Here is a 14,344-nt window from a genome sequence, read left to right as displayed (position 1 = left end):
TGAGGGTGCAAAAAAATCTAAATATTGAGAAAATCTCCTTTAAAGTTGTTCAAATGAAGTTCTTAGCAATGCATATTACTAATCAAAAATGAAGTTTTGATATATTTACGGTAGGACATATCTTCATGGAACATGATCTTAATATCCTAATGATTTTTGTCATAAAAGAAGAATGTATAATTTTGAGCCATACAGTGTATTGTTGTCTATTCATACAAATAAACCTGTGCTACTGATGACTGCTTTTGTGCTGCAGGGTCACATATTTATCAACAACTCTATGAATGCTATAAAACCATCTCCCTGTTCTTTCTTCTTCTTCCTCATCTATTTCTCTCGTACTATACTTTAAATGCATGCCAACTCATTTCCTTGTCCTCCTGCATGCGCTGGTATCCAGCAGAAAGCTATAAATCCCCACATCTGAATCCTGTATATTGAATCTCCATCAGTATATGTGCTCTGCTCTCTGGATGCATGTTTCTCCGGCCTGAAGGGTCATGTTACCTCTCTCAGCTGTCTCTGAGGTCTATTTCTACTCTCCTTCAGCACATGGGACTAAGTCTGTCACACGTCTGCAGGAATGGGTTTAATTAGAGGGCTGCTTTCCACTTTGTACTACCTTCCAACGGTTTATAAATGGTTGTATCGACCGTATTATTTGCTGTCGCTGCTGATGAGCCTGGCGTTTCTCATCGTGCGCAGCTGTCCAGGACTGTGTGAGCATTTACCGTCTCAGAGAGAGGACGACAACTCCTGCGCCTTTGACTGGGTCAGTCCACTTCACTCGGAAAGCCTCCAGCTTAACAATAACGCTTCTTTATTGGCATCAATGGCTCCACAAAGAACCTTAACCACCCAGAACCTTTCATTCCTCAAAAGGTTCTTTAGATTATTAAAATGTTCTTCACATTAAGAAAAAATGGTTCTTTTAAGAGCTGTTCACAGGTTCTTCTGTGGCAAACCCCTTTGTTTTTAAGAGTGTATAGAAGCTGATCGTTGACATGGTTTTACTGTTACTTTATTGTAGTAACACTTTACAGGATAGCACTGTTGTCCCTGTAATAAACCACAGTATCTAAGTGTATTTTATACAGTAGTGTCATATATTTATAGGTTGTTGTTTTAAATATGCATTTATATGTGCAATAAATAAATGTGTATTTTATTTTATTTATAGAAGTCTCTTATTATCACCAAGGCTGCATTTATTTAATAAAAATACAGTAAAAGCAGTAAAATGCTATTACCATTTAAAATAGCTGTTTTCTATGTGAATATGTGTTAAAGTGTAATTTATTTCTGTGATCTGCAGCTGTATTTTCAGCATCATTACTGCAGTCTTCAGTGTCACATGATCTTCAGAAATCATAATAATATACTGATTTACTGCTCAGTTATTATTGGTGCTCATTTAATAATGTGAAAAAGAGCTTTTGCTTCTTAATATTTGTGTGATACATTTTTTAGGATTCTTTGATGAATAGAAAGTTCATTTAACTGCAATTTTTGATCAATTTAATGAAGAGAAATATTAATTTCTTCCTTTTTTACCCCAAATCTAATGATAGAGTATCACTGTTTCCATAAAAATATTGTGCAGCACAACTGTGTTCAACACTGATAATAATCAGAAATGCTTCTTGAGCAGTAAATCAGCATATTATAATGATTTCTGAATTAAAAGATGTTGAAAATTCACAGGAATAAATTACATTTTAAAATATAAAAGTTTTTTAAATGTTTAAATAAAAATCACAATATTACTGTTTTCACTGTATTGTTTGATCAAATGAATGAAACCTGGAAAGATATATATAATGTAAATATATATTATATATTTGAGTAACGTGTGTAACTGCTCTGTATAGAGGGAGGTGGAGATTTTAATGTTTCTCAGTGCTATCGTCATGATGAAGAACCGCAGAGCCAGTAAGTGTAAATGTGATCACATTCAACACATAATCACACAAGATATTCATGAATCATATTTACATTGGTGCTGTATTTTAAACTGAAGGATAGCTCTCTCTCTCTGTCTCAGTAACACTGGAGCAGCACTTAGGGAATATATTTCTCTTCAGTAAGGTGGCAAACGTGGTGCTGTTTTTCCGAGTGGATCTGAGACTCGGCCTTCTCTACCTCACACTGTGTGTGGGTAAATAAATGATGGGAAATATGAAAAATCAAGAGTAAAACCATAAAATAATAACTCTGTGCCTTCTCTATACAGTGTTTCTGATCACATGTAAACCACCGATCTACATGGGCCCGGAGTACATCAAATACTTCAGTGACTCAACAATAGATGTGAGTGAAACAAGCATTAAAGGAATACATCCTCACCGTAAGGCCATCCATGATGTAGATGAGTTTGTTTCTTCATCAGGTTTGGAGAAATGTGTCACTGCTTCAATGGATCCTGTGAATGGGTGCCGTCAGAATGAGAGTCCGTTTTTGTCAGAAACAATGGTTTAAAGTTAAAACCTCTTAACAATAGATTTGTTTCTTACAAACACACAGCTTTTAACTTCACAAGAGATTAACTGATGATGTTTTATCAGCTGTTTGGACTCTCATTCTGACGGCACCCATTCACTGCAGAGCATCCAATCATTTTTGTCCATTTTTCAAAAATGCTTTATTCTCAAATCATATCACATTCATAGAAAATAACTACAAGTCATCATCCAAATCTTACATATAACTCTGTTATCTATAATAATACTATATTAAAAGTAGTGCTGGGCAATGATTAATCACGATCCACAATAAAAGTTTTTGTTTATATAATATATGTGTGTACTGTTTATTTATTATGTTTATGTAAAGACACACACATACAGTATATATTTAGAAAATATTTACATGTTTACATTCATATAATGGATATTATATATAATTATATTTAATATATAAACAATAAATTTTTCTTAAATATATAAATGCATGTATGTGTATTCATATATACATAATAAATATAAACTAGTGCTGTCAAACGATTAATCGCGATAAATCACATACAAAATAAGTTTTTATGTAATGTGTGTATATTTATTACGTATATATAAATACACATGAATTTATATATTTCAGAAACATTTTATTTTATATATTTATTTCAAATATAAATTATATGAATATAAATATAGAATATGTAAATATTTTCAAAATATATACTGTGTATGTGTGCACATATATATATATACATAATAAATATACACGGTACACACACACATACCGTATATTATGCAAACAAAAACGTTTATTTTGGATGCGATTAATCGTTGCCCAGCACTTATTAAAATTATATATTATTTAATTCATACTATGTCATATACCTTTATGTCAGGACCTTTATCGGCTAAACTAATCATCATGCATGTTTTTCTGTGTATTGTCAGGAAGAGCTGCAGAGAGACGGTCGTGTGACGTGGATCGTTGAGTTTTATGCCAACTGGTCTCCAGATTGTCAGTCATTTGCACCCATTTTTGCTGAGCTGTCACTCAAGTAAGTCACACTGTCACACATGTGCTCTCACACTTCTTCATGAGGTTAATGACTTTGTTCACCAGGTATAACTGCTTAGGCCTCAAATTTGGAAAAGTGGACATTGGACAATATGGAGCAGTTGCAGAGAGGCAAGTCCATTTCTCTAGTGTCTTCCTCTCAAACTCAAAATAAGGGATATATCATAGTTACATTTAACTTTGCAGTCCTATGCTCTCATTACAGGTATAAGGTGAACCCCTCGCCGCTCTGCAAGCAGCTGCCCTCGCTCTTGCTCCTGCAGGGCGGTCGAGAAATCATGCGCCGTCCGCTACTGGACAAGAAGGGAAGAGCCATCGGGTGGAGTTTCTCTGAGGTACTCTCCAGAAAGATGCACAAAGCCATGTGTTATTCTTCCCTGACACATGCATTGTGTGTTTTACAGGAAAATATCATTCAAGAGTTCAACCTAAATGAGATATTCCAGAGATATAAGAAACTTAGCAAGGGAGAGAAGCCTGAGGAACTGAAGACACTCCTGCAGGAGGCTCCTGAGGAAGAGCAGCCACATGAGGAGGAGGAGGAGGAGGAACCAGAGAGCAAAAAAGACAAATAAAAGAAAAAGTGAAAAGTTGCACCATCCGTCAACACATAAACCTGTGATTTGCAAACAGCTGTGTGTGCTTTCATATTCTGGCCTCTGGCTTTTTATAATAAATGCATTCAATGTGTATTACAGTCTGTTCTAGGCCATATTCTTTACATTCAATCTCTGCATTGACAGAGAAAATTATTTTTTAATTGCATTATTCTTTTACTCCAAGGGGTTTTCCAATTATTGTTTGGTCTAAAAATATTAGGCTTTAAACAAAAAAAGCAAAAAAACACAACATCATCCCTGAAGATAAAAAGCTAAATGTTTCATCGTCCCTGATTACGTAATGTAAGCATCATAAAGTATGCAAATGCATGACGATTACATTTTATTATAGGCCAGGTTTAAAATGCAATATTCAGTTTTACAAACAGGAAGTCCTTGATTGTGTTATGCATGGTGCTGCATTTACCCTTGAAATGTTCAAAATTTCAAGACTGTGGAGTAAATCATGTTTGTTTGAGCACTAGTTATTAAAATGACACATTCTTAAATGAATATACCGAAAATGAACTTTCTGTCATCATTTACTGATTTAGATGGCAAATTAAAAGCCACTGAGGGGTTGTTATTCTAAAGTTTGGTCATTGTTTATTCAGTAATGCAGAGAAACCTGGATGAATACTGTATGATTAACTGAGAGTCTGTTTCAAAGTAGGTGAAAAAAAAAAAAATTACTTTCCAGGTATTTTTTGGATACAGTTTCAACTTTCAATGTCTTGCAGAATAGTAGAGGAGGACTTTAAGAACCAGGATCAGGAGACTTTGAAGCCTGAGAAAAGTTCTCTCGATGTGAGTTCCAGAAATTATATTAAAATCAAACTAATTATTATATGTGACCCTGCAGCACAGAAGCAGTCATCAGTAACACAGGTATATTTGTAGCAATAGACAACAATACATTGTATGGATCAAAATTATACATTTCTCTTTTATGCCAAAAATCATCAGGTTATTAAGTAAAGATCATGTTCCATGAAGATATTTAGTAAATTTCCTACCATAAATATATCAAAACTTCATTTTTGATCAGTAATATGCATTGCTAAGAACTTCATTTGAACAACTTTAAAGGAGATTTTCTCAATAATTAGATTTTTTTGCACCCTCAGATTCCAGATTTTCCAAATATTGTCCCATCCTAACAAACCATACATCAATGGAAAGCTTATTTATTCAGCTTTCAGATGATGCATAAATCTCAATTTTGAAAAATTGACCCTTATGACTGGTTTTGTGGTCGAGAGTCACATTTTTGCTCACACCAACTTTTGGCTAAAAACTAATGCAGGGGTTGGAATCTGTTTCAGGCACATCTTTCAGACTCAGCTCACCTGAACAGGAGAGGGTTATTGAAAGCACTGAAAGCTCAGAAAACACATCTGAGAGATGCACAGAGGACAGCACATGTAAACCGGGTGGTATGACTTTATACACGCATGAAAAGTATGCATGATATGTTACAAATGAACTTTGTACATAAAGTTTCAATTTGCAATTTGTACACCTGTTTTACTATGAAAAATACTATCAAATTTACTCTTCAAAGGGCCATAGCACACATAATCATCCGAGCATGATGCTTCTGTATTTAAAATTGTTCTGAAAGTTATGTAAATTAAAAAAATTCAGTTCAGCCTGATTTTAAGGGTTCACGTCACCCTACGGTTTCTTTAATGGCAACAGCAGGCGTCGGTCCTATATGAGTCCAGATGTAGCCTTTTTCTGGACGAACCGGTAATGTTGGGAAAGGGCAGCTTCTGGATTTGAAATACTCTGATGGGGCGTGACAGACAAACTCCAGGTACTCCATTTTTCTCGGCAAGTCCTCCTCAGGGCCTAAGCAAAGACATCCAGGATTACAAGTCAAATTAAACATCCCTTAACAATTAATTCATCAATGCAGACCTGACATTTGGATTAGAGTACATTTGTCTGCAGTAGGGTGTCGCAAAATAATATCTCAATATTTTTTTGGGCCTTTTTCCAGTAATGATAATTAAACAATATTTAGCAGAGAGTGTTTTGTGCTGGTACCTTGGCTGGTTTATGGATAAATTGATCTGACATCTGTCTTAACGAGTTAATTCATTCAAACGATTCGTTCAAGACGGCTGATTCACTTAGAAACAAAGCAAATGACTGTCATTACGAGTGGATTTTTGAATCACTGACTCAAATGATTCGTTCAAAAACAGATTCATTCAGGAACGAAACACTGCAGTGTTGATCTGAGACGCATAAATGTGACTCTGGAGCACAAAACCAGGCATAAGGGTCCATTTTTTTATTTTAATTTAAATAATCTTTCCATTGATGTATGGTTTGTTAGGATCGGACAATATTTGGCTGAGATACAATTATTTGAAAATCTGGAATCTGAGGGAGCAAAAAAATCTAAATATTGAGAAAATCTCCTTTAAAGTTGTTCAAATGAAGTCAATAGCAATGCATATTACTAATCAAAAATTAAGTTTTGATATATTTACGGCAGGAAATTTACTAAATATATTCATGGAACATGATCTTAATATCTAATTATTTTTGGCATAAAATAAAAATGTATAATTTTGATCCATACAATGTATTGTTGTCTATTGCTACAAATATACCTGTGCGACTTAAGACTGGTTTTGTGCTGCAGGGTCACAAATGTTCTGCTCCAGTTTAGATTGGAACGATTTTCATTTTCAAAACAATATTGTGTCTAAAATGTAACTCGCTCAGTATTAACTTAAAATTAATATCACAAGGAACAAAAACAATATATTTCTGCATGCACTCACCAACAATATATGAGCCAGGATCAAACCGATCTCGAGGACTGGCCTGAGTCGGGATCAGCCAAGTTAACGCCGCACTTTTCTCACAGTACTGGTCCTGGACGAAACCACGAATCTGTGCGTAATACGGTTTACCATCGTCCTCATCCACTACTTTAATGACATCTCCTATTTGATAATAGACGCCCTGAACACAAGACGAGTAAGCTAGTGAATAAACAGGTGGCAGAAAAACATTTTGAACAGTAGAAAGGAGCGATTACCTTGTAAAACACGGACTCTGATGTGATAATCGTTGACACAGACTCTGGTGCTTTGATTGGCTATGGAAATTTCAAGAAGAGAAGGAAAAATAAAAATGCCATTGAAGCATTTTCACCCAAAAATGAAAATGCAATGAAAATCTGCTCACCCTCAGGCCATCTAAGATGCAGATGAGTTTGTTTCTTAATAGGATTTAAGGAAATTTAGCATTACATCACTTACATGCAGTGATAGAGGACTCTTATTTTAGCCAGATGCAAAAAAATGGATTTGTCTTAATGGTGGATTTGGTTATTTTGTCTTCTCCAGATGTTAACTGATGGACTGGAGTGGTGTGGATTATTGTGATGTTTTTATCAGCTGTTTGGACTCTCATTCTGACGGCACCCATTCACATCCATTGCTGAGACACTGATGCAATGCTACATTTCTCCAAACCTGATGAAGAAACAAACTCCTCCTAATCTTAAATGCCCTGAGGGTGCAATATTCCTTTAACCCACACAGACATTGGAGGAAGAAGACTTACATTTTTCAATTTAAAAATGTGTCGTCTACCCTTTCCTTTGGTGGAGACTTTCTTCTCAGAGGCCGGAGCTTTGTACTTGGTGCTGCGTAACCGAGCGGAGCGTCTGTGGATTTCCTGTTTGGACTATAAAACAAGATTAGAGTCACTGGTTTTGTTTAGAAACTTTTTTAAGCTTTGCATAACGGTATTTAAAAGTAAACATAATATAGTAATAATTGCTTGACAGCTATGACATCAGCATGGCAGCGCTCAAATGAGGGCGACCCGCTCCACGTAGAATAAAACTAGAAGACTAATGTCTTGTCTTATGCAAGTGCACATCATTTCAGTAATAATAAAAAAAAAAAAAAAGTTGTTTATATGAAAAAGTTGTTTATCTTTAGAAGGCTTTTGTCTTTCAAACACATTAAAATGCACAAATTCATGAACGTTTTTACTCATCTGATCCTCTTTCACCAAAAATATATTTATTAAAGTACCCCTAAGATTTAAAATAAGATCACATTTGCATGTTTATGGTTCTCTGACGTTGATTATGGTCACATGACATTCGGGTAAACAAATAAAATAATTAGTAAGTGTTTTATTTTAATTTAAAATTTGTATGATTTAACCAATTATTAGCTTTTGATTAAACTCATAAACCCCTGCAGTTCCTTCACAAACCTTGACGTAATGCACTTCATGATGTTAATAACAATGAATATATTTTCTTAATCTTTGTATTATGATATCAATATGGTACAAGATTATCCTATTTAAATTAATGCAAAATTAGTGCTGTCAAACGATTAATCACATGCAAAAGTTTTTGATTACATTATATATGTATGTGTACTGTGTATATTTATTATGTATATATAAATACACACACACACACAATGTATATTTAGAAAATATTTATATGCATTTGTATATTTATATTATTATATCCTATATAAATAATAATATTTTATTATTATTGACAGCATTAATATTTTAATTTGACATTTTTATAATTTAATTATTAGCTTTTTGTTTAACTAACCCCCAGATTGCATATATATATACAATTTTATATTTGTATATTAAATATTTTATATATAATATAAATTATATTCATATAAATATATTTTCAATATTGTATGTGTGTGTATTTATATATACATGATAAATATACACAGTAGACATATATTATATAAACAAAGACTTTTATTTTGCATGCGATTAATCGTTTGACAGCAGCAGTCAAAAGTAATCTAAAAGTAGTCTGACTACATTACCTACAATGAGTGACGTAATGGATTACTTTACTAACTACATTTGTGTCCTGTACAGTTAGTGAGTAATGTACCAGCTCTGTTATCAGTGTAGATTTATTTAGAAGGATTCTAGTCGAGTCTAAATGACAGATTGGAGGTTTTTAATCAAGCTTTCAAACCTGTTTTCCTCCGCCGTTATTCTGCTGGATGGAGGAGGAAGCAGATCCTCCGGAGCTCCCGCTGCTTGTGCTTTTACCCGTGCAGTTATTACACAAAATCTCCCCCTGGTTTCCTTTTCTCCACATAGAAGAAGAGCTCGTCTTGCAGACAGCACAGCATGGCTTTAAACCAAGAGGCATGTTTGCTAAACCACGAGCAGCCTGCTAATGTCTAGTGTAGTTATTACTGACTCAAACACTCGTTTATCCTGGAAGAATGCAAAACTACAATAAATGTCGAGCTAAACAGACACCCTTCATTCTGAAAACAATGAATGATGAGTCCTGTGTGTTTTACCACCGAGGAAAAAAAAACATCCGGGAGGAGACTTTATGGATTTCATAATAAAAGTCCTGATTGCGCGAGCCTGGCTTTCAAAATAAAAGTCTAAATATCTGTCTGGGAAAAAGACTTCACTGGAGGGCGCTGTTTATTGTAATGGCATTGCATTTTAAGAAAGCAAGTATGTTGCATTGTCTACACATCATGCAAAATAGGGAACATATCAAGTATAGTCTATAAAACTGCAAACGACAATTCTAGGTTAATGCTTACATTAAAAAAAAATTTAAATCATCAAATCAAATACAAAATACCACCACCATAAATATTTAAATAAATATAGCTAAAAAAAATTAAATACACACAAAATTGAGATTAAGATGTAAAAAATCGGTCATTGCTTACAACACAAGATGATTTAATCAAAACAGGCAATCACTATTCATTTAAAATGGTTACTGGAAAAAATCCAGACTATAATCACCAACTCTACATCGTCTATTCTTTCTTTCAGCTTATATGATAATGCTATTTAAAGACACAATAAAGTACAATAACTGTGTGAAATGAAAAAAGACAAAGATCATCAGTGTGAGCACAGCAGAACTTGAAGAAAAAAAAATCTCAACAATCATGTAAGTAATATAAATCAAAAAGTATTTATGATTGTTATAGATTGTGAAATGTGCATTCTGCACTCACACCAAAAATTAAAATATGCTGAAAGTTTACTGACCTTCAGGCCATCCATGATGTAGATGAGTGTGTTTCTTCATCAGGTTTGTAGAAATGTGTCTCTGCATCAGTGTCTCAGCAGTGGATGTGAATGGGTGCCGTCAGAACGAGAGCTGATAAAAACATCACAATAATCCACACCACTCAGTCCATCAGTTAACATCTGGAGAAGACCAAAGCTGAAACACATCCAGCATTAAGATGTTTAAACTGAATCCATAATATATAATAATGCTTCCTCCAGTGGAAAAAGTGCATCTCCTGTTGTCTCTTACATCAAAATCCAGCCACATATGTGTTTAGAGCTGTTTTGACTAAACAGCGCTTGATCTGTGCAGATTTCTCTCCTGATTCACACCAGAACACTTTGTCACTGGATTATTATGGACTTGTATTTTAGCTGGAAGCAACAGTTCTAAGGCAGCAGTTAAAAACTAACTTAGAAGTGAAATATTGTGATGTTTTTATCTACTCTCATTTTGACGGCACCCATTCACATCCACTGGTGAGCAAGTGATGCAATGCTACATTTCTCCAAATCTGAACAGATGAAGAAAAATGTTGTCAAATTTTACATTTTTAGGTGAACTATTCCTTTGAATGTGGCATGAAAAAAATATATTAGTGTTTGAAAAATGAAGCAACAAATTGGCATTGCTAAAGAAGAGGGCTGTTAATCACAGCAAATGAAACATTTCTACCTACTTTACATCAGATATGAACGTCAGTTTGCTGCATCATTGTCATGTCAATAAATCCAGAATATTTACGTAAGTGTAGCTAAAGTCAGCAATAACCATAGCATCCTAACCATCTCCATATGATGGCTTTTCCCACACAATAAACAGGTCAATAGGTGTTATTCTCTCTGCTTCTGTTGACATGTGAATCTTGGTGAGGCTCATTATTTGCTCTTGTGGGCTGCTCCTGTTTGCTAGCGAGGCCTGGAGAGAAGGCCTGGATAAGTGCGCTCCAGTACAGCATTATCTTGGCAGACTGTGTGTTGGCACGGCCGAGGATACAGAGACAGATTGAGGCTGACACAGCAGACCTGCACTTGGCAAATGTCTGGCACTGCCTGCTGCGTGGATCAGAGCCCGCCTCTGTCACACTCCACTCAGGACGCCTGTCACACTCCTTTGGTGCTGTTAGTACTGTTAGACTTCAATCCCGGCTGCAGGATGGTAACAACAACTGTGGACAATATTTGGAAATCCTTCACAGTGTGATGCCATATTCTAAATATGAACCACAAAACCAGTCATAAGGGTCCATTTTTGGAAATGGAGATTTATACATCATCTGAAAGCTGAATAAAAAAGTTTTCCATTGATGTATGGTTTGTTAGGATGCAACTATTTGAAAATCTAGAATCTGAGGGTGCAAAAAAAATCTAAATATTGAGAAAATCTCCTTTAAAGTTGTTCAAATGAAGTTCTTAATGCATATTACTAATCAAAAATTAAGTTTTGCTATATTTACGGTAGGAAATTTACTAAATATATTCATGGAACATGACCTTTAATTAATATCCTAATGATTTTTGGCATAAAAGAAAAATGTATAATTTTGACCCATGCAATGTATTGTTGGCTATTGCTACAAATATACCCCAGCGACTTCAGACTGTTTTTGTGCTGCAGGGTCACATATGGACTATGGATCATTTATTTTATTTTTTTTATCTATCTGCATGAACACAGTGTGCAATATATTCATATATGATTATAAAAGTGTCAGATCTGATTTGTTTGCCAAGGGTTATTACAATGTAAATTTCAATTTGTTAACTTTCTGAGGCAAAGTTATTGCCTCAGAAAAATCTATTTATAGTTGCTTGGTATATTCCAGTTTTCATAAATTGGCTTCTGGGTAAAGTTGAGTATATTGAGCAACCTGAACTAGATATTTCTGAGGCACTAAGTAACATTAACAAATGGAAATTTACAGTGAAGGGATATTTTTATCTATAGAAGTTTATGTAAAATACCTTGAATTGCTTTGAACTGTAGTTTTCTATCCATGTTAATGTCTAGATTTTCAGTAGCAATGCTTATATTTTATTGTATTTAATCAAAAAATAAAGAAGAAAAAACAATACTGTAGAATAAATAACATACAAACTTGAATGTGCAGTTATGTTCAAATGTTTGGTGTCTATAAGTTTACACACACACACACACACACACACGAACACACACACACACACACACACACACACACACACGCTCTCTCTCACACACACACACACACACACACACACGAACACACACGCACACACACACACACACACACACACACACACACACACACACGAACACACACGCACACACACACACACACACACACACACACACATACACGCTCTCTCTCACACACACACACACACACACACACACACACGAACACACACGCACACACACGAACACGAACACACACACACACACACACACACACACGCACACACACACACACACACACACACACACACACACACGAACACACACGCACACATACACACACACGAACACACACACACACACACACACGAACACACACACACACACACACACACACGAACACACACGCACACATACACACACACGAACACACACACACACACACACACACACGAACACACACACACACACACACACACACACACACACACACACACACACACGCACACATACACACACACGAACACACACACACACACCACAAACAAAAGAAGTCTCTTGCTCACAGATGCTGCATTTATTTGGTCAAGAAAGTATTAAAAAAAATATATATATATATATATATATATATATAATAATTAAAAATATATTTTCTATGTGAATATCTGATTAAAGTGTATATCCAAAAGAATATCAGTGTCACATGATCCTTCAAACATTATTATAATATGCTGATTTGCCTCTCAAGAAACATTTCTGATTATTATCAGTGTTGGAAATAGTAGTGTGTCTTAACTAACTAATGAATATAAGTTAAAACTACAGCATTCATTTTAAATAGTAATCTTCTGTAGCATTATACATCTTTTACTTTTGATCAGAGAGACATGACTTGAGTTTCTACAATACGCTATTAATTTAAAGTATTTCTTCATGTAACAGCATGGAAATAATAATTAACTGGACCAGCTGCAATTGCATGATGGTTAGGAAATATTAGGATGATATATTATAAATAATGCATTAGGAAATATCCTTTCTGAGCACTGGAAAGCGCTAGTGCCCATTAGTATTCAACGCTATTACAGTTTTTTTCAACGGCTCACACACATTTTCAAAACTTTGCCTCTTTTTTTTTTTTTTACTTGACACACAAATCCAAGAATTGCACACAAAATGCAAAATGTCTCACATCTCTTGCAAAATGAAGCACTGCATTTAAAATATCACAAACACGTCTCAAAAGCAAACACCTTTGTCATAATATTAATTTCTGTTTTGTGTGTTACAGAGAGAGTTGTGTTTTGCAAAAAGTGTTTTATGAAGTTGAAAGCTGAATTAGTGTCTGGTTTTGCAGGTTTGGTGTGTGCTTCTGCTGTTTGAGTGACAGCGTTCAGAAACTGTGTGACAAGGAGAGATTTAGTGTATGCGATGTTGGTATTTATCAGTTACAGATCTTTCTGCTTCACTGAATGTGTAAGTGGAAGGTAATTTGGCATTGTATGCTCTATATTGTGCTTAAAACACATTTAAAACGAGGCGACTGTTTACCTGCTCAGCTTCCCTCACTGTGCACGCTGTCAGGTGCCATCAAATCAGCCGTGTTTATGTCAAGCATTTTCAGTTCAGTCACGGCCTGGAGTCCTAAAGTCAGTTTGCCAAGATTTCCAGCAAAAATAGGGCTGCTACAGATGAATCTCAATAATGAGCCATGTGCTCCAAACAGCAGGATTCGTGTATGGTCTCCTGTTCAAGCTGTGACTGTGAGCACGTTTGCTTTGCCTCCCAAACAAGGCAACAGGGGGCTTAAAGTGCCCCATCTTATAATAGAGGATTATTTAAATATCTGAATATTCAATCAGGAGGAAATCATTAAGCATTCTCAAATCAGCCCTGCATCCGTTTGGCAAACTGACATATGTTCAGCATACAGTAAGATCCTTAATTAGCAGCTATGCCTCTTTAA

The 14,344-nt window shown here is 35.1% G+C and overlaps 2 protein-coding genes across 2 annotated transcripts; one reads left to right on the top strand and one right to left on the bottom strand.

Annotated features, from left to right (window-relative positions):
- Positions 1–542: 542 nt before the first annotated feature.
- LOC306883241 (thioredoxin-related transmembrane protein 2-A-like) lies at positions 543–4,649 on the top strand. Its single transcript, XM_079438365.1, has 8 exons — positions 543–772; positions 1,872–1,932; positions 2,045–2,158; positions 2,234–2,310; positions 3,405–3,511; positions 3,577–3,642; positions 3,737–3,866; positions 3,936–4,649. The coding sequence occupies exons 1-8, from the start codon at positions 584–586 to the stop codon at positions 4,104–4,106; spliced, it is 915 nt and encodes a 304-aa protein (XP_079294491.1). The 5' UTR covers positions 543–583; the 3' UTR covers positions 4,107–4,649.
- Positions 4,650–5,556: 907 nt separating this feature from the next.
- Positions 5,557–9,503, bottom strand: LOC306883722 (GATA zinc finger domain-containing protein 1-like). Its single transcript, XM_079439143.1, has 5 exons — positions 9,142–9,503; positions 7,722–7,844; positions 7,192–7,251; positions 6,932–7,115; positions 5,557–5,984 (listed from the first exon to the last, which is right to left on the bottom strand). The coding sequence occupies exons 1-5, from the start codon at positions 9,319–9,321 to the stop codon at positions 5,803–5,805; spliced, it is 729 nt and encodes a 242-aa protein (XP_079295269.1). The 5' UTR covers positions 9,322–9,503; the 3' UTR covers positions 5,557–5,802.
- Positions 9,504–14,344: the final 4,841 nt, after the last annotated feature.

The sequence above is a fragment of the Barbus barbus genome, assembly GCF_936440315.1.
Source record: "Barbus barbus genome assembly, chromosome: 17".
NCBI classification, from domain to species: Eukaryota; Metazoa; Chordata; class Actinopteri; order Cypriniformes; family Cyprinidae; genus Barbus; species Barbus barbus.
Note: the sequence above shows the minus strand (reverse complement) of the source record. Positions and strands in the feature narration are given on the sequence as shown.